The sequence below is a fragment of the Sebastes fasciatus genome, chromosome 21 (assembly GCF_043250625.1).
Source record: "Sebastes fasciatus isolate fSebFas1 chromosome 21, fSebFas1.pri, whole genome shotgun sequence".
NCBI classification, from domain to species: Eukaryota; Metazoa; Chordata; class Actinopteri; order Perciformes; family Sebastidae; genus Sebastes; species Sebastes fasciatus.
Genome location: NC_133815.1, coordinates 9,530,346 through 9,558,197, shown reverse-complemented (window position 1 = coordinate 9,558,197; position 27,852 = coordinate 9,530,346). Strand labels below are relative to the sequence as shown.

At 40.1% G+C, this 27,852-nt stretch overlaps 2 protein-coding genes across 2 annotated transcripts in view; both read right to left on the bottom strand.

The window, feature by feature from the left end:
• The window catches only part of kiaa1217 (KIAA1217 ortholog), a 122,521-nt gene extending 102,768 nt beyond the window's left edge, over positions 1 to 19,753 (bottom strand). The window contains exon 1 of the mRNA XM_074621733.1: positions 19,361 to 19,753. Coding sequence (XP_074477834.1) covers positions 19,361 to 19,430 — 70 coding nt within the window. The 5' untranslated portion in view covers positions 19,431 to 19,753. The remainder of the gene's footprint in view (positions 1 to 19,360) is intronic.
• A 1,876-nt stretch (positions 19,754 to 21,629) lies between these two features.
• Positions 21,630 to 23,633, bottom strand: otud1 (OTU deubiquitinase 1). The gene has a single exon (XM_074621768.1). The coding sequence runs from the start codon at positions 23,400 to 23,402 to the stop codon at positions 22,101 to 22,103; it is 1,302 nt and encodes a 433-aa protein (XP_074477869.1). The 5' UTR covers positions 23,403 to 23,633; the 3' UTR covers positions 21,630 to 22,100.
• Positions 23,634 to 27,852: the final 4,219 nt, after the last annotated feature.

Here is a 27,852-nt window from a genome sequence, read left to right as displayed (position 1 = left end):
TTTTATCTATAGAAAAGCTTATCACTGAGAGGTAAACTTGGTCAAATTTGCTCCGAAGCTACAGTAATACTAACATTTTTCGTCCTAGCCAGCAATCAATATTTCAGACATTTTAGTAGTTCACAGACTCATGAATATGAACATCTGAATCTCTATCTGGAACACATACTGTATCTTTAGTCAACAACAATAAACTGTGCTTCTCCTCTCCAATATGAGTTCCTTTACTCTCCTCTGTAGTTCTAGCTGTTGACTCTCGGGTGAAGAAAAGTGTCTCGAAGGCAGAAAAGGAAGTCTGTAAGACGATGAGACTCGCTGACAGTTGGGACCAATTAGTCTTAACACTCAGCTGCTCCCTGGGGAAAGCCACCCAACATGCCACATTATCTGCTGCATTAAGTCACAGTAAACGCAGCGCTGATCACGGCGGAGCGAGGGGCTGCCACTCAGCCAACAGGTCAGAGGAGACGGCAGCCCAGTCAGGAGAAGCGCTTGTCTCTGCCATTATCATCAACCGTCGCTTAAACAAACAAGATTGATCGAGCTGAGTCTACAGTATTGTTGACTCGCCGGCGCTCTAATTAAACAAAACGACGTGGCTTAAAGTTTTAAAATTGGCACTGTTCCATTTCTAAGTCTCTTACTAAAATTTAAAGGACAATACAACAGCTTTTAGATTCAAACATTCACTACAGACAATTATGATTTTTTGCAAAAACTTACAATAACTGTTCAAGTTTGATTTCTTACATTTATTCATTTTAATATGTTATCAGCTTCTAAAGACTTGAAGAATGCTCCCAAGTCCAAGAATGATAATCGAAAGCATTACAGAAGCATTCAGTGAGCGCATGTCTCCACCAAGGCTGCAAGATCATCTACATTGTGATTTTTTTGGCAAAAACATACAATACGTTTTCAAGTTTGATTTCTTACATTTATTAATTTTAATATTCTATCAGCTTTTAAAGACTTGAAGAATGCTCCCAAGTGCAAGAATTGATAATCAAAAGCATTACAGAGGCATTGAGTGAGCGCATGTCTCCACCAAGGCTGCAACATCATCTACATTTGTTATTCTAACAATAGAGAATGTTTAGAAATGTTTAGTCTGTGTCTGGTGATAGATAATAATAGGATTCCTTTTGTTTTATTGAAGTAAGTAGCTCAAGAAGAGCAAAGAATTACAACAAGTGAGCAACCTCCGGATCTGTTGTACTCTACTCCACCCGCTTGTGTCACTTCTAGTTGCAAAAAACCAACATGGCTATGGCCAAAATACTGAACTTGAGGTTTCAAAACGGCAGCCCACAAACCAATGGGTGATGTCACTGTGACCACGTCCACTTCTTGTATATGCTACAGTCTTTGATTACACCACAACAAAAATGCCTCACTTAATCCCTGGCCCATAGCCTAACTTTACTCCAAATTTCATTGAAATACATTCCAAAAACACAAACACGACAGAAAGGCAAAAAGCGGATGTTTTTGTAAGGGAAAACGTGAATTTCACTTCTTACACCAACTGAATCTGAAATCTTAACATGTTTTGAGCTTTATCATACACGTCAATACTGAAAGATTGCAATACTGTGCTTTAAAGCAACTGCAGCAACAAGGTTAAAAAAAGAACTGTGATGGATTATTTATGATGGATTATAGCTGCCTACAATGTAGAAAATCAATCTAAACCACGTATGGTATGGTTTAGAAAACAATTCCCAGTGATATAAAGCATCTAGAATGTGTAGTGAAACACGGGTTAGGACCCTAGATGCAGGATCCTCATAAAGTGAGTGTGTTCAAATGGAGGAAAAAGTGAAAAATGCAAACTGCTTAAGGCAACAAAGTCATGTCATCTCATTTTAGTGAGCTCCTGTCCCTGGAAATAAGTAGAACCCCTTCTTAGAATGGACCCATAAGAGGATTATTGTAACAGATGCTGAAATAGAAAATGTTTACTTCAAATGTTCTCACAATCCACATGGACGCGAGGCAGCAAACAGCAGAAATGATTATGATCAGAGAGTGGATATTGAGTGGTTTTACAGCTGTCAGTGAGAAGAGGTTCTGCATGAATCCCACAGCCTGTGTCATCATGAATATTTCCTCCTTCCGTCCCGTCTCTGGGGCCCCCCTGTGGCCTTATGAATCACTCCTGCTCTTTACCCTCAATAGGACGTGTGAGCATTCACATGCTCAAAACCCCACACACTGTTTGGAAACGTCTACCTCTGAACTCGTAATTTCATCCCAGAGGCGGCGGCGGATACGCATTAGGCTCACAGCCCTCGTCCTATCAGCATTTTTAGGAGAGTTTAGCTTCTTATCTGGACAGCCTGTCAAGTGTGTTATTGGAGGCAAACTGGATGCTTCTGCCTGAAGTGTATAAAGAGGATGAGAGGGGAGACAAACCACCGCTCCATTCAGACTGATGTAAATAAGAGGCTTCTCCATTCTCTTTATGGCCTATTGATTTTTAGTTCGATGTCTGGCTGCAGACAGAAACAGAGGAGAGAAAGAGGGAGACATAGAAAAAAAAGACAGAGAGGAAACAGCAGCAACAAAATCAGTGCCACATTAATGGCTCTGTAACATGTGAATAAATTCGAAAAAACATTTTCCAAACACAAGCTGCACAGTGTGTCATAATGAAATCAGAGCCCCTATGAAGACTGGAACTGTGAGATAATTATATTGTCAGGATTTTTATGGTAATGAATGGATTTTTATTGTGTTACAGTATACTCGTTTTTCCCCCAATTTAAGCAACCAAAACAGTGAATGTCTGAATAAAAGAGGCTGAAACCTTCCTGTCAGATGTGGTGGGAAAACACAATGAACTTATTCACATGCCGGGTGAACAATATTCTCGTATTACAGTGAAGGAATTATAAGGAGGTGACGTTTCCAAAGTCAAGTCTGGGCTGTTTTTGATTCAGCAGTCAAGTGAAAAGGCTGCTTTTGGCACAAATACACAGCCAAAACATTTTTTTTTCAAACAAGAAAACAGAAAACGGTTAATATATTAAAATAAATGCTGCAGTCTTTCTTCTTTCTTTCTGTAATTTTATCTCCCATCTGTTCATCTTCAGAAATTTGACGCAAACACAAAAACAGAATCACATGCAAGCAAACCGTAAGGAGCTGTTAGATGTTGTTGTCAGCATCATGTAAACAGCTTGAGGAGCTAAAAGAGCCTTTTAGTGACTCATATATTATGGACGAGAAACATTCGTGTTTTCTGCGCTGGAGCAGCTGCAACCTTTGTTTCCTCTTGGCTCTTTCAAAAAAGGGTAGAAGTAAATGTTCAAAATATATGCCATAAAGTCTTGCATGTACTTGACAAAGGAACAGATATCCCTGTGCAGAATTTAAGTCCAGATGCTTGTTAATCTGACAGAATCTTTGCAAAACTGTGATTTGAGCCACTAGAGGGCAGCACTATTAGAAACATGATGGGCAAAAATGAACTTTGGGAATGCTGAAAATACAGATCAAAATATGAAGATGTGACGTGTTTAAACACATTCATAACCAAAATATTTTAATTCCAGCACATACAAATTTGCTGAAACCACAATTTCTTTCTCTTTTTTCTTACCTGTTTTTTTTTTTTATTTCATACAATTATTTTATTAGTAATCAGCTTGGACGTCTGAAGTCAGGATATAAAAAAAAAGAGCAAAATAAAACAACAAAATAAGATTCTTCTACAATTAAGATTAGAATGGGGGATAATTTTCAGGACAAATGCAAAAAACTTCTTTTAATCAACCCAGTCTCACAGGAAGGCGTATACTGTAGATATAGCATGACATTACAAGGACATTACAAGGATGCATTTTTGGCTTTTCGCATGTCATTTGTACGCCACTCAACAAAACTATGGTAACATCCGCAGTTACGTTGAGGCAACAAAACCACTTAGTTATGTCCTGGAAAAATGTCATGGTTGGTCTTAAAATTGAGTATGTAGACTATAGTAAAATATGTACAGAAACAACGTAACATAAGTACGGAAAACAGGTCACAAACGTCACTAAAAAACACGACAAATATACGGAAAACACGTATGGAAGCAACAAAACATAGCCTAAGTATGGAAAAAACGTCACAACTGTCACTAAAAATAAACATCATGTGCTAAATGTGCCAAACTTCACTAATATAACGGGTCTAACGGTCTCGAACACCCGTCTCCTGGTTAAAAGTTGCGTGTTTGTTGGACCCTTCCACTTCCATCCCCGCCCGACATAAGCAGTCTTTCTCGCTTTTTATTCTATGTCACTAGCTCTGAGCGTAGCATATTCACGTGGATGCGTTATATTGCAGTCAGTATGGTGTGCAAATGACACGCCAAAAGCAAGAAAGGCGTTCTTATTGCACGCTATAGTGGCATTCATGCGCCTTTTTGTGCAAAAGGGCTGCTTTACTGTGAGAGAACAGACTAAAACATGCTGCTCAAGAATCTGCTGATGATGAACCTTAATGTGGTCAAGCATGAATTCCTCATCTGAAGTAAGTAATGTTTTAAACGGATGACTCCCTTTCCACCATAGAAGCTGCAGAGCGCCGAAATTTATGCTCACAACGGCCATTTCATTTTTGACCTTTAACATGTGAAAATGCCATTTGTCTAAGCGCTCTCAGAGGGATTGTGAATAATCTGTGTGTGTCTGTATCTGCATGTCTGTGTGAACGCACGCATGCCAAGAAAGTAGATTTTCATTGGAGGTTTTCATGGCTCGAGTCTCTAAATCAAGCTGACAGCTTTCAAATGACATATTATCGTCCTCATAAATTTGCATATTTTCACCGGTGAATATCATTCCACTCAACATCACAAATGCACCGATCATTGCAATTATATCACATGTTGTAAATCACACCGAGTTGAGCCATGTGGAACACATGGTGGGAATTTTACAGTAGCAAAAATATGTCACTCATAGGCAAGGTTTATTGAAAGTATGAACCTCATCCCGATGTATCCAGTGTATTTTAAAACCAGTAATTGATTTCCCCTTTAATCTCTAAATCTTTAAAACCTATGTCTGCACAGGCGATGCAGCGATCTACAGATCTTCATTAATGTGGAATTTCTTTCATTCCTCGTTGAGCATCTCTCTTGCGTTCCTCCACTGCACAGCAGGAGGCTCGGCCAAGTGCTCGGATGGGAGATGACATATGAATATGAATGCTTTTTCCAAACTCTAAGTCATGAGAACGGTTGTGAGGTTGAGTTTAAAGCGAGTGACAGTGCAATGTGCTCTAGTGGGCAGAAAATAGCTTGGAGTGGGGGGGTTAGAAAGTGTTTGGAAAGATAAAAAGATTAAGAAGTAGGAACGAAAAAAGAGGATCTTTAAGCCGGTACTGATATTGATATTTGTGAGTTTAGAAAATACAATATCTATTATCTGTTGATAGTACTTTTTTAAACATATGACATTTTGATAAGGATTCCTTATCCAAATCTTAAAGGAACAGTGTGTAACATTTAGGGGGATCTATTGGTAGAAATGGAATATAATATTAATAACTATGTTTTCATTAGTGTATAGTCACCTGAAAATAGGAATCGTCATGTTTTTGTTAGCTTAGAATGAGTCGTTTATATCTACAAATGGAGCGGGTCATCTTCACGGAGCTGGCACCATGTTTCTACAGTAGCCCAGAACGGACAAACCAAACACTGGCTCTAGATAAGACCATTTGCGTTTTCACGTTTTCGCGTCGTCACCGTAGTTCTCCTACATCAGAGGTCACTAATAGGCAAACCAGGGTCCGGGACCCAGATCCCGTTCTATCCGGACCCGGACCGGTAACCGTTAAACTGTTGAGAATTATTAAATTTTGACGGAGCGTTTCTATTTTAACCGGCGCAGCTTTTCTTACGGCATGAGGGTTAAGCGGCCCAGGAAACTCACAGACCAATTGCATGTGCTGTAAATCATCTCACGTGATGCTACTCATCCAATCAAATCTATGCATAACACACACACACACACATGGGAAAGATGAGACAAGAGACAATTGGAGAAATAAGTCATTCAGAGAAAAGTAATTTCACATGGCATGCTCTAAGAGAAAAGTAGACAGCAAAAACAGAGCTTTTAATCAAGAATGGAAAGACTCGTACATTACGTTCATTCTTCCCACAGGCAGTTCAAATATTGCAACATCCTGATCGGTGCTCAAGATAAATCAGACAAAACCAAAATTAAAGGAAATCTCTCAACTGAAATACATTTTCAAATCTCTGCGTGTGCAGCTCCAAAAGTCTCAGTAGTGAATGAGCAGCAGCTACAAGTGAACTGCAGTGACAGCAAACATCAGCATCCATGTCACAGCGCAACAGGAAGTCCTCCAAATGTACACATGAATGCAAGCAGGCAGGCGTACGTACACACACACATCTGCACTGCGGCCACACAAACACACACAAGGCTTCAGTCAGCAGCAGAGATCTGCTGAACAGACAGCACGGGCCAGGACCTGGGCAAACAGGACGGAGATAAGCATCTGACGTTAAAGGGAGACAAAGGGATGGAGACACAAAGAAGGGAACATGAGGGCACTAAATATGAAGCTTGAAAGAGGGGTGGTGTAAAGATTAGGGCTGTCAAAGTTAACGCGATAATAACGCAAAGTCGTTTTAACGCCACTAATTTCTTGTGTTGATACGAATATTAAATACTTGACAAATCTCCCTTTAAGGTACATTTTCAACAGATAAAAAATGTGCGAATAATTTGTGATTAACTGCGATTAAATATTTCAATCAATAGACAGCCCTAGTAAAAAATAAATCAGAGCTAAAAGGCTGTTAATGATAGAGGGGAAGATGCCAGGAATGGATGACGGTCACGGGTGGAGGAACTAGTCTGCAAGATATAAAGCCGTTACGGGTCTGAAGACAAAAGATACTGTACTCCACTTCTCTTCATTAAGCTATATGGCCCAAATGCTCCTACAGGAATAATGAGCTCCAATCTTTATTGCTTTCCTCTATGGCAATAATTAACAGTCCACTTCCTCAGCTAGAAATAGCATTGACTTGAGGGTAATTGTAATAAACTGCACAAGAAATAGCTGAGGGCGATGGTTGACAGCCCGGCCCCATAGGAAACCGAGTGTTATGTGTAATTTTACTGTAGGAGGAGTGTATTCTCATGCCGTAACATCTGCCGTTTATCTACTCAATCTCAGGACCACTTTGGGAAAAAGATAGGGTTTCTGTAAGTGTCATTCAGAAGTGGAAGTTTCCACTACTACTGACGGACAAGAGCACAAGGTCTCGCTTGACACAAGTCAATCACCAGTGACACTACAGTGGGTCTTTGTTTCCCAGAGTTAATTCGTCAAATATGTCTTTCCAACAGGAAAGGCGCTCTGGCACACATGTTTCTGATTGGCCTTTAATTTCAGATCTTGGGTCAGGGGTTCGTCTGACCCACCCCTCGTCTAACATCTGCCCTGACCCTTTGCCGTGTCGCAGGTTTGTGTACACACGTTTCAGTGTTTGTGTCCAGTCGAGACAGAGCTGGACCCCCTTTGGTGTTTCCTGTGCTGTGTCGCGCTCCCTAAGCACACCTCCCGCTTCCCTAACGTGCTGATGAAAAGACTTCAGAGGCTCCGATTCATCTGGGCTAAGGCCTCCCTTAATGAACTGATGGACTCACTCAGAGACGCTCTGGGTGCCGGAGAGGCTGATTAAAGAACGAAGGGGAGGTAGAGGAAGAAGAGTGGGGGGGGGATGGAGAAATGTATAGAAGGGAAGAAGAGGGAGAAAAAAAAATCCTCTCTTGAGGTAGAAGTGGTCCTTCAATCTCTGCTAACCCCTCTGCTCTGAGAGGAAGAAGGAGGGTGGGGGCTTTGGCCAAAAACCCTGGAGTCTGATCCTCATTAAGATACACAAAGAACATCAAAGACCAACCCCGAACCTCTATCAGTCAGGAGCACCCACAATCCCCATGATATTAAAACTCAGTGTCAAGTTCTGAGGCCGGCTCGGGGGGCTCGGGTGACTCAGGGTTTGGGGGGACTTTAAGGTCCCAAAGGTCAGTGGAAAGTTTGAGCTAACTTCTCCTCACCTCAGTGATTGGCTGCTGCTGAATAAGCTTTCTGCTGGAAGGAGACGATGATAACTAGCAGCTGTGGGTAGATAATGGTAACTAGCAGCTGTGAGAAACTGTAAAACATTTGAAACTATTTAAAGTTGAAAAGACAAGTCCTAAAATTGGAAACATTGTTCAATCAGTTTATTCATTCTTTGTTGTAATGTACTTTAACTTCACTATGAAAAAGTTAATCAACAACTGTTTAGTGGTATTAGAAGGGTCACTGGTCAGCTTCGCTTTCCAGTCACATTTATTCTCCCACTTTGAAGTTGTATCAGGGTCAGTTCTTCACATGCCACATAATCCTTTCAGCTCCTCCAGTTAAGTTAAGTTACTTTAATACAGTGCTAGTGTTAATATAAAGGTGGAACATCTGAGGAACTCTCAGTGACTGTTAAAATAAGCATTGGGGCTGTAGTGCATACAAATCTTTATCATGTCTATTTAAAGTTTTTATCAGAGAAAGGAGGCCCTCAGACAGTTAACCCTAAAATAATGCATGCTGGGAAATATGGTAATACACTTAACAATGTTTCTCAAAAAATATAATTTGGTGAGTTTAGTGAACACTTAATTAAGACTTTACACCACCATGGAATAATGGTGGTATGTTCTTGAAAAGAATAATATTGGATGCCTATATTAAGTTAAAGCAGCATTAATTGATTTTTTTAGTCACTTGGGGGCAGCGTAACAAGCTACAAACACAACACTAACATAGGGCTGCCCACTGAAAGTCGATGAGTCGAATCATCGTCAGTGACCCCCCAGTCGACCCCTCAGTCGACTTGAAATTCGATAGGCTAGATCTATGAAGAACTTTGTGCTCTTGAAAACAAATTAATCATAACCACATTGGGTGTATAGATGTGAATGGTGATGACACAGCAAAAAAGTCCCACCCAAGCATGGTAAATGAGACAGGGTCTGTGTTTCAACACAGGTCGGGTGGCAGGAGCCCCGAGCCAACTTCCCCCTGGGACTTTCCAAGCCGAGTGCCAGTCACGCCAATGCCAATGTCACATTATGAAGTCATTGTGGCAAACAGTTGCTTAATTCTGTTGTTGTTATAATTCTCAGAAGCTTCGTCACTATGAGTGATGCCCTTCACTTTACACATTTAATCCATTGTTAAGATGAAAATATGAATTAGTGCAGCTTTAAGTTAAAGACAAAAGATCAGTTGGTTTCACTTATAAAAAGTAATTTTTTTACAGTGCAGGATGATCTAACAGTGATTTCACTAGCTAACATTATATGAACAAATGTAGGCCTTTGTGAGCAAACCACAGAAGGACCAACAAGGAGAAAGAAGAAACCTCAAAATCAAGTAAATCCCGTCTCAGTTTTGTGGAGGTATAAGTCCTCTTCTCACCCCGGAGCCGATTAGCTGAGACTGTCAACTCTCTGTACAAATGGTGTCTTAACCTTTTCTCAAGAGAGGGATTTAGGAAACTATGAGAAGTGCACACCTTAGGCTACGTCTTCAGGAGAATATAAGTATACATTCCACCCTGGTGGTCCAAAGCGTACAGCTGGGCAGACTCAGGTCTCACCGACGGGGCTGTTTCTATCACAGACGCAGCAGGCATCAAACACACCGCGATAGCTGCTCTTTCATCTGGCCGTGCTGGGACATGAACCCCCCAAAAAGAAGGCTTGAAACACCCAGAAGGCTTGAGAGTTGGCAAAGTGCAACAACATTCAATAAACTTCAGATCCATGCGTGATGCTCATATGTAAACACATGCATCTGTGTATCATTATAAGTTTACAAGCAGTTATGCTGTGGTTAGAAGTGATGGTTCAAACACAGGACAGCAGACAAAAACCCACGCTTTAATACATCCTGCTTAACAAAATGAAATGTCAAAAATATCATCTAGCCGTTGTTCTAGTCACTTTGCTCGAGAATTATTCGCAACGTAAGCACAATGAATCAAAACAGAAGACTACAAATAGCAGACAGCGTAGCATCTGGAGGTTGGGAGCACCAAAGTATGTATTCAGCTGACTAACGGAGTCATTGAACGAGTAAAGCAGCGAGTAAAGGACCTTGCCAAAAGGTCCGATGATTGTCCCCTCTTTAGACGGCCGGGCTCGGCCATTAAATCTCTTACACAACTGCTGGCCTTTGCAGCGGCTCCCGACAGCCAAGTCTGCATCATCGTTCAGCTTCACATACATAACAGAGAGGCGGCACATCATATTTGATTGTTAAATATCAGCTCCTCTACCACAGCAGCTGTGAGAGCTCTGATAAGCTAAAGTGAAAGGCTGCAAAGGGCCGAGGAAGTAGATGATGTGGTAAAAGTTCGTTGGCAGTAATCAATCATAATAAAGCATAGACTTTTTCATTTCTAATTGGTGACATTTCTGCAAAAAGAAAATGAAAAAGATTTCTGTAAGTCTTCAAATCAAGAAGATTGACCTATAGAGAACGACAGGATTTAAATGTGGTAGGTGGCTCAACATAATAGAAAATGCTCTTAATTAAAAAAAATCCATTGTCTTCAGATTACAGTTTGGATCAAAAGGATCAACAGCCATTTGCTGATGCCAGCACTGCACTTATTGGCATGCTGGTATTTCAGAGACTTTCCAGGGAGTAAAGTGGATTAGCCCAACTTGACCTGCAAATTCACAGGAAGTGCCAAAGAACACTGCACACAGCAATGCCTATATTCATTTCCTCATTTTTCATGTAAAGAATGTTGCTGATAACGTTTTTTATTAATGCTGATGAAGCAATAGGTCGCCGCTTGTTCTGCTGCCGCCACTCACTTTCCTCTCTTATCATCAAAAACAGAAGTTGGAACGGATAATTTCTGTGTGACTGCGGCAGCTGAAGGTGCTCTGGAAGAAAAAAGTCGCTGCTAAAACGGCAATCAAAAAACTTCTCAGCACTTTCGAGATGTATGTTTTCCTCCCACAGCCCCCTCGCTGCGACCGCACCCAATCAGTGGCGTCCCGTTCCAGTTATAAACACCCACTTGTATCCTCCGCACTAAACCTCCCATTTATCACATTGACAGGAGCGGCTTGCGGTTATTGACTGGGAGTGGATTCTGTTCTCATCCTCAAGCTCACTTATCACATTAAATACTGAAGCAAAATGTTGGGAATGTTAAATGAGTGGCGTCAGACGGCTTGTTTTTAGCTAAGTGAGTGTGAATTACTTGAAATCAGGAGGAGTTTATCAGCTACAGTGCTGAGAAAATGTGCACAGGCGTTTGTGTTTTCGGTTTCTCTCACACCTCTATCAGTTATGTTGAAATAATTGTCTTGGGTGTCTTCGTTTGTATAGATCATGTGTCTCTAAGCAACACTTCACACTAAATATTATTGGATGTTAAAACAACTTAACGATACACACAGACACACACGGAGGCAGATGTTGCAATGGTTGTGGACATTTCTTACAACTTAAAAGGAATAATTTGTTGTCCCCGGATAACAAATACAATTACATGTACGGTATTCTGTTGGGTAAAATATTCATATTCAATTTTTCTCTTTTTGGGATGTTATATTGTCATGTCATCATATTGTCGTGTTTTATGTGTATTTTCGCCTGTATTAAATTAAAAAAAGGAGTAAAAAAAAGGAATAGTTTGACATTTTGGAAAAATATGTTTTCTTTTCAAGAGTCTTGTTGTCACCGGGAAGGATGTTCTCATACATCATTCGTAGATATACCTACAAAAAGTAATGCACTGTAATTTGTATATACTATATCCCACAAAATCAATTCAAGTATAAAGAGCGAGAGCGGAAGTCAACGTTGATTTATTTGTCAGGTAACTTCCGTACTTACGTTGCGTCACTTCCAGAGTTATTTTAACCCAAATCACGATCTTTTCCTGAACCTAACTAAGTCGTTTTGTTGTCTAAACCTAACCAAGTTGTTTCTGTCTTTTCAGTTTTCTTTCAGCTAAGCTAAGCTAACCGGCTGCTGGCTGTAGCCACATATTTACCGTGCAGATATGAGAGTGGTATCGATCTTCTCATCTCATCAAATGCGGTTAAAAATGCTCCGTCTTTCACGATGATAACAATGAGTTCTGCAGACACAGAACTTCTTTTGTTTAAGTGCGTGTGCGTGTGTGCGTGTGTGCGTGTGTGTGTGTGTGTGTGTGTGTGTGTGTTTGTCTAGGCCGACCTCTGTGGCAGTGACCCAGATCTTTCGATTGATTTGTAAAGTCATTAAAATCTCAGCTGGCGAATAAAAAGACTCGATGTCGTCAGCATGGAGTTTGAAGATAAGCTTAAGATAAACCTAATTATCAGGTACCCACACACACACACACACACACACTTAATATTAAGCATCAGCGCACAACCTCTCTCACAAACACTGCCTCATTTTCTCCCCCACAAATCCATTTGATATTTTCCTTTGAACATGACCTCGCTGCAGCATCAAAGGAGAGGCTATTTGACTTCTCACTCATCTGTGTCCAAGTCAATTTTTTGTTCCCGTTGCTGCTTTAAAAAAAATACAATGTGATCGGGGCTGGCATCACGCGTCATTAGCGCTCGAGGAGAGCATGCAGAGAATGTTATTATTACACCCGGTATCCCAACAGCACAGAAATACAGCCAGATTGTCTCTAATCACCAATAAAGAAGAGCCGATATTTCAAGACCGCTGCTCAGGGCGGATGAATGACAACTGCACGGAGAGCTGTGGCACCCGTTGGGAGTCATCAGCGTACATTCCCATCTGTGTATTATCAGGCCTTGGATCCTTCCAGATTTAAGAGGACTATAAACAAGATAGAAGTGTTTGTTTACTCCTCAGCTGATTCCACAGGCGGCAAAAGAGCGTCAGTGGGAATGACAATGCTGTGAGTGAGTTTTACTCAGCTGCAGCAGCCAATAAGAAGCTTTAAATGCCAGGCGCTGAGAGGCCTGCGCATTGCTGCCGAACAGGTGAACTTCATTATCTCCCCATCCGTCACATAACAGGTGGTGAAGTTTTGCACTGACATCATGCGCTGCTTTAGTTTCTACTGCAGTTTTGAGAAAACTACAGATACTTCATCAAGTCCTCTTCAGGAAGGAGCTCATGGTGGGGGAATCAATTAGAAAAAAAACGGAATAAAAAGGAGGAAAACATCTGGTTCCTCTCGACATAGCACGGGCATCCCGCAGCTGAAGACACAAGAGAAGTCATGAGAGGGTGGATAACTCATTAGGCACGCAAAGTTTCATGATGCATAGGCATTCAGTGCGACACAGATGATGAGTCAACCAGGAGTAATTCTAGCCACAAGATCCTCTGCAGTATCTCACACTCTTTTCCTTTTCTTGTCTTTGACTTCCTTTCTCAAGAGCGACCTTTATGTTAACTCTCCTTTATCACAAACGCTTGATGACGGAACAAAATGTCACAAGTCAGAAGGCAATGGGTTTTTTTTTTCCCAAAGAGAAACAGAGCGCTTTCACTCGCGAGTATGTAACATTAGAGCCGGATATAGTGAATAAAGGGCCCGCAAAGATATGAAAAGGTCAGCAGAAAATGTGAGAAATGTGAGAGTGCCGGAGATTAAACACACACTAATATATTTTAAAAGATGGCCCTACAGTATGTTAGGCTCTACGGAAATGTCTGGTAAGCCTTTTGATCTCTATTTTCACTGTCATAAATGACCTTTACAGCACAATAGTCTCAATAAATTCAAAGGATAATAATGAATCAACACTAGCTTCAATGAATATGTATGAAAGATAAAAGAAATATTGGTAAGCTTATTGCTTTGTGATTCACCACAGTCTCATGCCTGAAAGTATGCTCAGTATTCGAGCAACAAAAAACAAAAGCGGATATCAACTCAAGGTTACTGCCTTTTATCAGAGAGCGACATCCCCAGTTAAAGCTAGAAAAACAACAGTGAATTACTCCTGGGCACAGAAGGCCACAGCGCACCCTTAAATCTTTGTGTTTTACACTCTAAGGGAACTTAAGAGCCCTTAAGGGACAGGCTTTTAATCCGCTGTGAAAACAGCTGTTTAGCGTCTCAGGGGTTTGACTATTTCCAGAGGGATCATCTCAAGTGCCTATCCAATGTGATCAGCATCTTCAACGACACAGACAGCGTACCAAGCGTGGCATTTCACACCTCACCCCAGCGGACAGCACCTCACTAAAAAGATTACATTAATAGCAGTGAGTGAGCTATGTATAGAAAACATGTCTTAGGAAATTAAGGCCATGCTTTATCCTCACCTTCACGACTATTTTTGATTTGTTTTCGCGTAGAAGTATAAGCTGTGGAGACAGCAGCCGCCCCTGGTTGCTAAAGCTCGACACTGGCACAGACATCACGTGTATTCCTGGGCTGCTGGTGAAGAAGCACATTCTGTGATTATCATTCCAACGCAGCATTCGCCATTTCCACTAATATAGGGACTGCGAGTGTGATAGCATGCAGCCGGGTTTATTGTTTCTCCTGGACATCCTGACAAAGGGACACTGATAAGTGATTACAGCGACGTAGTCTTAACAAGTGCAATTTCAACCACAAAGTGTTACTGGGCTAATGGAGCCAGCAGCACTGCAAGGTCTCCCATTTATTATGATAGACTGGTTTGTTTTGACCCTTTTTTATATATGCTGTAAGTCAAATTCTTAGGGCAACTAACAAATAATGTGTTATTTTAGAGCTGCTCATTAAAGTAAGTTCATGCAAGGTATTGCATTTGAATATGCAAATACCTTTTTAATACACCCAAGATACCACCCAGCTGTGTTAATGGTAAAGCTTCAATCTGTCATTTTTCACACGTTAAAGCTAAAGCAGAGTACAGCTGTCCTCGACCAAAACAATTCTCAGTTGACCAACACTCGATTTTTTCGTCTAATCGATTAGCTCATTTAATCGACAGATCTGTAAAACTGAGTTTCTCCACAAAGAATCACACAAAAGCACCACTTTAAATTGTGTTGTTGGTGATGTGCAGTGGAAATATTGTCATCACCAATAACATGCGTGCAAATATCTAATTTACTGTGGTGATGATGTGGTAAGAGGGCACTAGAGTTGTTTACTGGACAGGTGTGACCCGACACTCCCAGTCAACCACACTTCTCAATACCACCCAGACAGTATGTTTGGAATCTGATACCTACCACAGTGAATGTGTGGGTTTTAGTGTTTAAACATATGATATGTACGGTCACATTAACCATAAGTGTGTGAACTAAGTTACATATCATATAACTGCAACATCCGCGGTTAAATTCCAGGACATGGCCTTAGTTGCATGTTATATATCAACGAACTAATAGATTGTTTGGTCTATAAAATGTAAGAAAATAGTGACACGTCCATAACAATTTCCTAAATCTCAAGGCGACATCTTTAAATAGCTTGTTTTGTCTGACCCAAAGTTCATAACCCAGTTGTATATTTACTATCACATAAGAGTAGAGGTCGACCGATTAATCGGTGCCGATAGGACGTTTTACAAGTTAGCGTTGTCGGTGGAACTGGGCTCCGATAGTGGCCGATGGCTGCAAGGCTGCCACAAATCATGCAGGGATGTACATCACCGTTTTGCATGGAGGCTCCATTCACATAATGAGGGCCACTTTTACTGAAAATATATGTGCATGTGATTAACTTCTGATCATAATCTACACAACTGTCAAAGACCCCATGAAATGACACTCGTACTTCGAGACCAGGAGAAGGGGGGGAAGCGTGGGCACTCAGTGCACTCCGGCCATAAATGCATGACAGACTTTAAATTACATTTTAGATATTTATTATATAGATAGTTTGAGATATTTTCTCAGAAAGCAATTCCCCAATCCATGAAAAAAAATTGTCTATCGGCTTTTTCTGACTCCAAGCTATTGTTATTATATCGGCCTTTAAAAATCCACTATCGTTCAACCTCTACATATGAGAGAAAAAAGAAACGCAGCAAATCCTTACAATCAGGAAGCTGGAACGAGGTGACGTTTGGCAGCAGATAAATGACTTTGAAATCATTATAAATTAGTTGCCGGCTCCTTTTTTTCTGTTGATTAGTCTGATCAATTCATCGACTACTCGTTTCATCTGTAATTAAAATGGCATCATATCTAGTCCAAGCCCGTTCTCATTCCCAGGGTGTCAAATACCGAGGCTTTGTCAAAGCCGTCGGTACCGCTGCACAGGGCCCCCCTTAGTGCCGGTATGAGACACACTGCGCTTTCCATTCACTACAATGTAAACCCATCTGCGGCAACAGTAAACACTCAGAGAAAGTGCGCCGGTAGTGACTGTGGTGACGTAGTTTAAAGAGCGAAAAGACACAGTAAGGCTTTCATCCAGGAGCCCTGAGCAGATCGTGTCCCGCGCGTTAAGTTTGACGTTCACGTTACAATCAGCTGTCGTTCGTGTCCCGTGTTCACAACGTTCAGTTTCATTTTCAATTCACAAACATAGTATTTTTAAGCCCAACCATGTCGTTTTTCCTAAACCTACCGAAGTGGTTTTGAGGCTGAAACTTAAAGTGACGCCAAGGGGGCGTGACAAAGCGGCAGTATCTAGTCCTCTTGGGTGTTAATTATCAATCTTTGAAGTAATAACATAATCTCATATATAGAAAATGCATGTGTATTACAGGGCAAAGTGGCGTTCCCACAGTGATGTGACGCAGATGGCTCTTGAAAGGGAGTCGTCGTGGGATGACAGAAAATTTGGACTCACAACAAGTCTATTTGATTAAACTGGCTTGTGGACAAAGAGACATGACAGAGTTGAATTAATGGAGAAACAACGTCAGTTAACAGAACTTTCTTGGCAGAGAGCAAACTTTAAACAGTTTCCTCTAAAGATAAAGTTAGTGATTGAGTTAGATGTTGAAGAGCTCCACCCTCTCTTCATGAGAATTGCTACCAGACTGATGGGAACCGAGAAGGCGATATCTGCTGCCATTCAATCAAGGCTGCACATCCTTCTCCAGACAGAAACTGTTGAGATAATCTTCATATGTCATCACTGGAAACCTGAGATGATAAACATCATGGCTGAGAGTGCAGCTGTTGGGGATGTAAAGCAGCTTACTGAGACACATATCACTGTTTTACTCATTCAATGTGCAGCTCTATAGACTCTATAATGAAGCCTGTATCACCTCTCTATTAGAAGGGTCAACCTTTCACAGACATGTTAGCAACAACTAAGAAAACGGGCACTATTATTCACACCGTCTCTCTCTGTAATTCTACAAAAACAGCTTTTAATAAAGACTGAAAGGAGAAAGGTTAAAGTAATAATGTTACACTTAAATCTAATTCTCCTCCTTTTGCTGCCACGCAACTGACACAACACAAGATTAGACAAATAACCTGTTCATGAAAGCCGTTACTAGGACTTTCCTGGGAAATGTCCTTTGGCACACACTAATTAATGTGTTTTTCCCTGCCAGAGGTTGGCAGTTAGCGTGAGCAGCGACAGCCACCACAGATAAATAGACAGAAAAGAGTACCTTTATCACTGTAAAATAACCTGAAAAGGCTGTCACAGTACTTCCCATTGTTTGAGACGGAAGACACAACAATGCAACGTATCCTCATTCCTCACACAACGGTTCATAAGATTTCTTACGAAAAGTTATTCCTCATTTGTCCAGCAACACGTGACGCACATGTCAATTTCCACTCCAGTCTTTTCAAAATAAAACTACTTAGTTAGGTTTGGGCAACAAAACAAATTAGGAGCCACTGTTCTGCTGCTAGGTACTATTTGTATTTCATGTATTTAATACAATGAGTATTGGCTTGGCCACCTATCTTGACCACCTATTTCTGAGAGGACAATAACGCCAGTGAGGTAATGCATGTGAGAGTGATGCGTGTGTTTGTTTGTTTGCGAGTGTGTACATAAGAGAGAGAGAGAGAGAGAGAGAAGAGGCTGAAACTTGACCCTACTGTCACTTGCATCTGGACAGCAGGAGAAACGGACAGGCTGAGTCAGAATGAGTGGTTTGCTGCTGAAGCTGCCGTTCTGTCCCTCCACACACCACAACCCAGCATACAACCTGAGCTTGACCTGAACATAACATCAGCACTTTTCACTCTGCTGCCCACATGTTAGTGGCAAAACCCCAAAGAAAACACATCAGACTGACAGAACAGCTGCCAATATACGTATAAATGTGTCACAAACGTGCCCATGTTGCTGTCATGGAACCAGAGTGTGCTGTGGATGCACCTCTGGAGGGCTTTGCAGCAAACTGCCAATTTTCCATTGCGTCCTCGCTCACGTGTCCTGTCACTCAACCTGTCACCATGGAGATGAGCTCAGCTTCTCTGTGTCTCGTGCCTGTAGTAATGCATACACTGCAGCAACACAGCAGCAGCTGACTCTGTCGCACCTCACATGAAATCACATCTTTATACCCCTCACTTGTGCACAAAAGCCCTGAATGCGTTATAACAGCCACTAATGCGTTATATATTTCCAGACTGCGTGGGATGCAGTGAAGTGGTCACTAAATGCATCTCAAGGTGAGCGTCACCTTACTGAGACAGAGCATGGGGAGTGTTACACTGGCTGAGGGTAAAAAGTTAGCAGCAGCACGTTAAAGGGCAACTGCCACTTCAGATAAGTGTAGTAAGAGGTAGAGTGGATGGGATCACAGCACTGATGGAGATGCAGGGTGCAGCACAGGTCAGGGGTCATCACAACCTCCACAAACCGGTCACGCACAGGGAACACATACGACCAGCAACATACATTTAAGTATATGTCTGAATTATTGCATTTCGTCAGACATGAGATGGCAAATAAGTTTTGCATGAAAATTGGAAGATATGATGATATTTTTGGCATGTAGAGAACTATAATCATAATTTAACATGTAAATCCAGAGGACAGATTGGTAATTTTGTAATGTATGAATAATGGTGATATGTTTTGTTTTTTTGTCTGATGGATCTTACTTGTCTGTCTGTTTATGGTAACAGTATGTCTATTGTATGTGTACTTTTTCTCAAACTGAGCTGCCTATGGATGCAAAATGAATTTCAGGGACAATAAAGTTGTATCGTATGAATGAAAAAGGAAGAAGGAAACATACTGATTCCACCTCTTCTTGACTCACATCCTGTATCACTACAAAACTTACTATGAAATTCTTGACAGAGGTTGCCCTTATAATAAACCCCAAAAACTCCTTTTCAACATGCATAACTGGTGATATGAAGGTCAGAAGAGATCACTAATGTTCCTTACTGTGAATTTTGGGACTTCCTTTGTGCTCACTCGGAGGAAGGTCCGCGAACTGCACCCGGTGTCCCGACATGGTCCAACACACCACCTCTCTCTCAGGTCAGAACCGACTAGGATCTCTGCTCTCCGGGTTTGTTGTTTCAAAGTATCCGGTAAACTTCCGTCGAGGTGACCGCTTCCCTCGTGCGTTTTTACGCGTGGGAATCATCCACAGACAGACGGACACCGGTGGGGAGGTGTGGGGGAGTGTCAGTCAGTGACTTTCTGCTCCTGGTGTGCTTCTCTCTCTCCCTCTCTCTCTGTGCTGCTGACTGTGTGCCAGTACTGCGGTGAAGCAGGCAGCTGCTCCGGTCCACTCTCACCTGCCCTCTGCTCCGTCTGCTCCATCCATACATCCATACACACTCTGGGCTCTCTGGAGCAGCAGCTCTCTCTCCTCCTGCATTACATTGAAACTTTTTTTTTTTTTTTTACCCCTAATGTCCACATGACTGCAGGGTTACGTCATCACTGTAAAGCTTTTCAGGAAAAAAAACAAACATACATAATCATAAAGTTTTAAAGCTGAATATATAAGGATGTTTCATGAATATATAAGAGCCTATTGGACCACGTGGGAAATAGAGGTACCTAAATCAGGAAGTCGACACAAAGTTAATTGGGCGACTAATTAATGAGTTAAAACTAAAAATCCACAATCCCCCTTATTTTATATTACTAGAAACATTTCACTTCTTGTTTTTTAAGAGTCAGAGCTCTGTTAAGCCTATTAGCTCAATGCAGAAGGTCCTATAATCCCACGTTGTAATCACACATTCCTTTAATAATAAAGTAATTTAGTCAAAATGCATGTGGGGGTCTGCAACGCCACCTAGTGGAGGAAAAGTGCAGATGGCATCCTAGATAGGGTCAGAAAAGAGGTGGACAAAAGACCACACAAGAACAATATAATGCAGTCTGGCAACAGCTGTTGCACAAACTGCTGTTATATAAATGACACATGCAGTTTCAATAGTCACGAAAAGAGCTGAATCACTTCCTCTTTGGCAGAATCTAAAAAATATAATAGGCTATTGCAGTGGTTCCCAAACTTTTGACATCAAGGATCCCTAAACTGACACAACACATGGACCCCCATTTGATAAGATTTTATCCCAGGGTCTCCAATCTGATAGGATTTTTACTTTTAGATGTTTTATTACAGAAAGTGTGTGAAACCCATGACCCATGGAATTACAGTGAAAATGAATAATTCCCTTTTTGCTGGGAACCCCTTCAAGGACCCCACTTTGAAAACCACTGGACTTTTGTAATAATCGTAGGCCTACTGGTGATCACTGTTATACCCAGCCTCTCTACCATAAGTTATGTTCCAATTCTAATGTTTGCCTATAAACCTTTTCATCATTTCTCGAGCTTTATTTGATAACATGTAGGCTGTGAATCCACAATACAATGCCTTAGTACTGGGGAAAGATACTTTACTGGTGGACAGCTGCTTTGATAAAAGATTACATTTATTTTATTTCTGATTTTTTTAATATTGTTAATATTACAACATAAAGGGAAAAATACTTCACTCAGTCATGAAAAAACAAAGTACATTACCATAACATAACAGCAGACAGACTCTGACTCCAGCTCCCCCAGTAGACTGAAAAAAACAGAACTAAAGGAAAGACAATATTGGACTTTAAATCAATGATAATGTTGCTCTGTAACTGCTGGATGTGTAATAAGCAGCTGTTTTTTAACAAACTAACCATATAAATTTAAAAGTTGTTGATATGTCAATGTTGTGTGAGCTTGTTTCCTCTGCCTTCAAGTTGCCAAAAAAAACTTGTTATTGTAAAAATATGGAGGAAACCAAACAAAATAAATCCACAGATTACAGTGCGGTGACAGTGCAATCTACAGCTTTCAACTTCCTTATTTGACACGGGACATGTCCCTTGTGATCTGTGTACAGAGACAACAGTCACTTAACACACTGAGTCCTGCAGCCTGACCTGAATTAGAGGCCGCAGACTCCTGAGTCACTGCATGTCAGAAATACCAAACATCACTTTTCACTTTAGGGACAACCGGGGTCGAGGATGACCAACTGCACCTATCACTTCATCTACCATGTCTAGATGCTATTTAATAGATGGATCCCTTTACAGGAACTCACAATGCTGCACCTAATACTATACTGGATGATAATTTCTGTGGAAAATGTGCAGAAGAAACAGATAATGAAGCATGAAAATAAAACATTAAATCACTGCAAATCAGGTTTTCTTCAAAACTTTATTTTGAAATATTCTGTCAAAAGCCTTAAAAGAACTGGAATAATAGAAAAAAATAACTGTTCTCACAGACAGACACAAACTCTCTGGACTTGTCTGATTTGTGCAAAAGAGAGTACAGCTATTAAACAGTAGCTCTAGCGACAGATGGCAAGTTTCTTTGTAATTGGCCTACAAAGCACAGACATTATAGAAAAACATCAGGTCTGCCAATAAAAGGCAAATAAATACTCAAAAGCACTTCCATGTACAGTAACAATCATGTCAACATAACCCAAACTATCAAAACACTTTCAAACACTTTCACAAACCACTGCCACTAATTTGGCATATAGAAAAACCCAAAGTATGTGCACTGCACTTCCTTTCTCTCATGATATAAATCTTATAAAAAAAACAATTTCAAGCATGTATAGAAACCATCAGTGGTCTACTTGTTTCAGTAGCTCTTTTCACGCAGATCCATTTTGCTCAATGTACATTTTGGATAAAGAGGCAGCCATGGACTTTGCCAGCTCCTCGTCTCGCTTCCTCTGCATCTGTGAGTGTCTGCACCAGTCCTCGTACTCCGGGTTGGGGAGACACTTGTCCAGGAGGACGTCGTAGTGGCCGTTGCTCAGCCAACTCAGCCACATTGCCGCTTTGGAGGCGTCCTCGTCCCCGAGATAGTGCACCATGGTGGACACGGTGGGGCTCTCCAGGCTCCCCCCTGTCGTCAGGTGGATGTTGACGTTCAGCATCTGGCTCATGGCGAGAAGCTCCGGGTACCCGGCCCAGGCACCATCCTGGGCCGCGTTGATCAGGAACTCTCCCACGTCCCCTTCGATGATGGGGTTGAACTCCTCCAGGTGGTCGGCGATGTGGTGCACCGTCTGCTCCCTCAGCTCCCCATGTCTTGCCTGGTCCCCGTACGTGGCTTTGCACACAGCTCTGTACAGACAGTTGCCATCTGGAATGATGTGGTACCTGTATTTGTGCCTCTCCTGGAGGTACTTGTTCTGTTTCTCTACCTCAGCCAGGTAGCGGGTGACCTTATTGTTGACCTCTTCTCTCTCTTGGCACCTCTGTTGGGGGGACTCCTGCAGGACGCTGAGCTCAAAGGCCCTTCTCTCATCTGACGCTGGAGCAGATGTGCCACTAAAATCCTCCTTTGTGAGGTCTACTTCAGGCTGATCTGCTCTGGAAGGAACCGGCTTCCCATCATGCAATGAGTCCCATCCATTGCTTCTGAGAGGGGAAACTGCATCATCCTCACTTGAATATCCAACCACCCTCTTGTTGCTGTTGTTACTGTTGAAAAGGTGATTTCCAACAAGCTGTGGGCAGTCAGAAAACAGCTCATCTGTGCCATTTCTTAGCTGATCTATCAAGTCCACAATCACATCATCACAGAGGATACTTTCCACATCCTCAGGAGATGGAGGTGTAGTCTTGTCCTTCCTCATGATATGGACAGGCACAGACCTCTCCACTCCATCAGGCCTGCGGATTAATATCTCAGCAGTGGATGTGAAGTAAACTGGCCTCCTGGATGTAGCTTCGTAACACGAAAAGGCAGGCATGTTTGCGGAAGAAGGAGCAGCCTCTCTCACCGGATCCCCGTTGGTCGCTGGAGGAGTTGCGCCTGGTGGTTGTTGGTGCGTAAATCCTGCTTTAGGCGCACCAGAGGAACGCTCAGATCCACTCAATAAAGTTATTGTAACTTTGCGAGACGACCTCGGGTAGTGTGTCAGCACACTGTTGTACAGCTGCATTTTGAAGGAGAGCCTTTATACTGAACGCCTGGCTGCTGTTACTGGAGAGATGACAACAACGACTAAAAATACCCTGCATGTCATCAACAACAGTGAAGTTGTAGGGAAGGTTTCCATGGTCCTGAGTCCTGATACCATTGACACACAGAGAGACGAGTAGACGGGACGCTTTAGCCTTCTTGCGTCATTTGCCGTTAGGGTGCCTCCCTAATTTTAGCCTTCAAACTGTAACAGGACACTCTGCTTTATAACAGTGTCAAGTCAGACACAATGACACCCATAAGGCTTCCCTTTAAATGCTTTCAAAATAAAACATTGCATTGAGGCTATGCCATGGTTCAGCAACCTTTACTACCAAAAGACAAATAAAATAAAACAAAATCTGTCTGGAGCCGCAAAACATTTGAGCATTGTGATGAAGGTAACACAGTTTATAGTCTACGTATATAGTATATAAGTCTAATGCAGTGAGGGCCAAAGAGCAAATGTACTACGGAATATTAGGGCCACATTGAGGGGAAAAAACATCTGATATTTCCAGAATGGAGTCATAATATAATGAGAAAAAAATCATAAGTTAACGAGAAAAAAAGTCGTAATATTACGAGAATAAAGTCGTAACTTTACGAGAATAAAGTCATAAGTTTATGAGAAAAAAGTTGTAAGTTTACAAGAAAAAAGTCGTAATATTGCGAGAAAAAAGTCATATGATGAGAAAAAAGTCAGAAGTTTACGAGAAAAAAAGTCATATTACGAGAAAAAAGTCAGAAGTTTACGAGAAAAAAGTTGTAATATTACGAGAATAAAGTCATAAATTTACGAGAATAAAGTCATGTTTACGAGAAAAAAGTTGTAAGTTTACAAGAAAAAAGTTGTAATATTACGAGAATAAAGTCATAATATTGCGAGAAAAAAGTTGTAATATTACGAGAATAAAGTCATAATATGACGAGAAAAAAGTCATAATATTACGAGAAAAAAGTCAGAAGTTAACGAGAAAAAAAGTTGTGATATTACGAGAATAAAGTCGTAACTTTACGAGAATAAAGTTGTAAGTTTACAAGAAAAAAGTCGTAATATTACGAGAAGTCATATCACGTGGAAAAAGTCGTAATATTACGAAGAAATAATAAACCGATATAAACTCTCTATATATATATACATACATACATACATACATACATATATATATATATATATACATACATACATACATATATATAAATACATAATATAACTAATAGCAAAACGACGATGTAGGCTCATAAATAAAAGGCAACATAGATGACTGCTGCTGGAATTAAGTGCCAACTTTATTTTGAAGGCACCACAGCCTAATATCCGGTATCATTCATGCTGTTGGTATGCGGCTCGACGCAGCTCTCAACTTTTACAAGTTGAGACTGAAGCAGTGCGTCAGTGTTTGACCACTCCAATGATGTAAAGCATTTCATGTGTCACAGGCCAATAATCTGAGTGATAGTGTGTATGACACTAGGCAAATGTTCTTTTTTTCTATATATATATATATATATATATATAAGAAAATAATAAAACACTTCTTTCTCCTTGACCCATTTATCCTGTATAGAGTAGTGTAAATAATAAAATAATTATTATTGTTCTAATAATAATAATATTTATTATTATTACACTTTTAAAAAATAACCAAACTAAAGCTCACAGCATCGAGAGAAAAAAGTTTAATTGAACTTATTGAATTTCAGTCACTATTTAAATTTTTTGTGAAAGTGAAATAAATCATTTACTACCAGTATTTCAAGAGGCCTGACAAATAAAACATGTCCTTAGTGGATGATTATGCTAATTATTATTATAATTATTATTATTATTCAGATGGCTGATATTGACTTACAGGTGCCAACAGGAGGTTGACCTGCTCATGTCTCTATTTTTAACACATTGACTGTTTCAGCTTGTCCGGTTGAAACAGACTCAAACTGCTTGTGTTTAATTTCAGTTATTTATTTTTTTTTAAATTATGAAATAAATCATTTACTACCAGTAGGCCTATTTCAAGAGGCCTGCCAAATATTATAATGAAAAATGTAGGCCTACTATTAATAAATGCTAAAATTATTTAGCATTTTCATTTTTTTGTTTTTTACAGTGGATGATTATAACCATTATCATTATTATTATTATTATTATTATTATTATTATTACTAATAATAATAATAAGATTGTAGGGTGTCTTACACAGTATATAATATCGGAACTGGCTGATATTGAGTTACAGGTGGCTGCTCATGCCTCTATTTTTAACACATTGACAGTTTCATGTCCGGTTGAAACAAAGTCACACCGATTGTGTTTGGTGCTTAATATAGATATTACCTCAGTGGAGTCAGTTACAACCGCAGCTGTAATGTAAACTTAAAAATCATGAACTAATATACATGATTAAATAAGTCTGCCTATGGTGGGCTGGCTATTTGAATTTCTAATAATTTTGTCAAACATATGAAATATTATAACATGGGCATTATGGTGATGACAATTATACAATTTACCAAAGATTTATTATTTCTCCAGTTTATTTCTCCAAAATATTGTTTTTTCACATTTCTTTTATTGTAGAAATTGTCACTTACAATGTGTGACAATATGACAAAACAGAGGCATCATGCTGAGATATGGATATCAAAACAGGCATGTCATTATAAGAAGCTCTAAAAGATAACAATTATATAATTAAAAAAAGAGAGAAATGAAAAAAGACAGTAATAAAATTTATATAAATAAGAGCTTAACATAGAAGGTAGGCAATAAATCACATTTCTCAAAAAAAAAGCCTGTAGCAAATTAAATACACATTGCTTATTGTTTATTATTTGGATAGACTCACTTTCTAAATTCAATCTTGAAGAGTTAAAATGATTGGCGAGACCTCGAGAATTCAGGTTTATAGATGTGAAATTTCCCCAATAAAATTAATAAATTGACAGTCTGCCAAATGTTCTGCTTTTTATTTTCAGAGTATAATATTACATCCTTTGCTTCCAATTTAATTGAATGATTAGTTTGAGTGTCAAAATAGTCTTCAATTCTCTTCCAGAATCCTAATGTGTGCCAACATTCATAAAATATATGTTTGGTTGGTTCTTCTTCATTTTTATAACATTCACATTTATTATTCGAGAACCACAAATGTTGAGACAAATGTGTTAGTAGGATAAATATTAGGCCTGTGTACAGTTTTGTACAAATTTATAAAGTATAAGCCATGTTGTTTCCAAATGAATATTGTTACCTGTCTAGGGATCGAGGATGAAAATTAGCATTCTTGCTAATTCCTGCATGTTTACATCCTGTATTTTATACTGATGTGCATTATCGTGCTCTGTCCCTATCAAATACATTAAATAAAATTAAAATAAATAAAATAAATAAAATAAAATAAAATAAAATAAAATTAATATTAGAGAAATGGGAGCTCCACACAATTTCCCTTGTGGAGTAATTTTCCCTAATGCTGTGAAAAATAATTCCCTATATGCTTATTAGTATTTTGTTTTTTCAAACTAGCTCTACTTTGTACCAAACGTCCTGTTGAGTCGCACATAGCAGTATCCTACAGTCACCACCAGAGGGAGTCAGAGCACCTTATATTTGTTAAGCGATGTTGCGTTCAAGTGCAGCACCACAAACACACACACGGAGGCGACATTTATCTACACACTGGAGAGAAAATGAACGCCTGTCTGGAACAAATGCATGCAAAAGAGGCGATGCTACAGCAGCTGTCGCAAGGTTGTGCACCGCATACAAATGGGCGCATTGATCGTTTCCTTCGCTGTTATACTGTTGTTGTCTTTAGTAACCTGAACTGGTGCACTAAAATACAGCCGGATGGCTAAAAAAACATCTCCCCCTATTACACCAATATATATTATACTGTTTTAACTAATGTTCTCTGAAATAAGAGCGACAATCTTTTAGATAATATTTTTTTTGTAAAGGAAATGACACCATAACACAGGAAAAACGTGATTCAGTGCCTTCAGGGATACAACAACAGTGACAACATTGGAGGGAAAAGGAGGGAAAAGTGCATTAGTATAAACACAGCTGGTATTACAAAACATAATATGGGTCTCCTAATAGATATGGATTTTAAGCTCACACATTAAAGCAATTAAACGCCACTTAATTCTGCACGGTGTTGTGCAAAATTGAAGTGATTTCAAAGGAAATAAAACCACAAAGTCACTAAAAATATTGCCGAATAACTCATAGACACACCACAAGTCAGATTGTGCAAAAAAAATGTACAGTGTATAGCAATAATGTTGTGATTTTTCATCAATGTTGTTATTTTAGTGAGATGTTACCACGAGGTTCCGCAGTGCTCTCCATCCTGTTGTGCACTTAATTCTGCACCATATTGTGCAAAATTAAAGTGATATCAAAGGAAATAAAACCACAA

Bases quoted from the DNA above. Each gene is read 5' to 3' on its own strand.
- otud1 (XM_074621768.1), bottom strand. From the start codon at position 23,402: ATGCAGCTGTACAACAGTGTGCTGACACACTACCCGAGGTCGTCTCGC.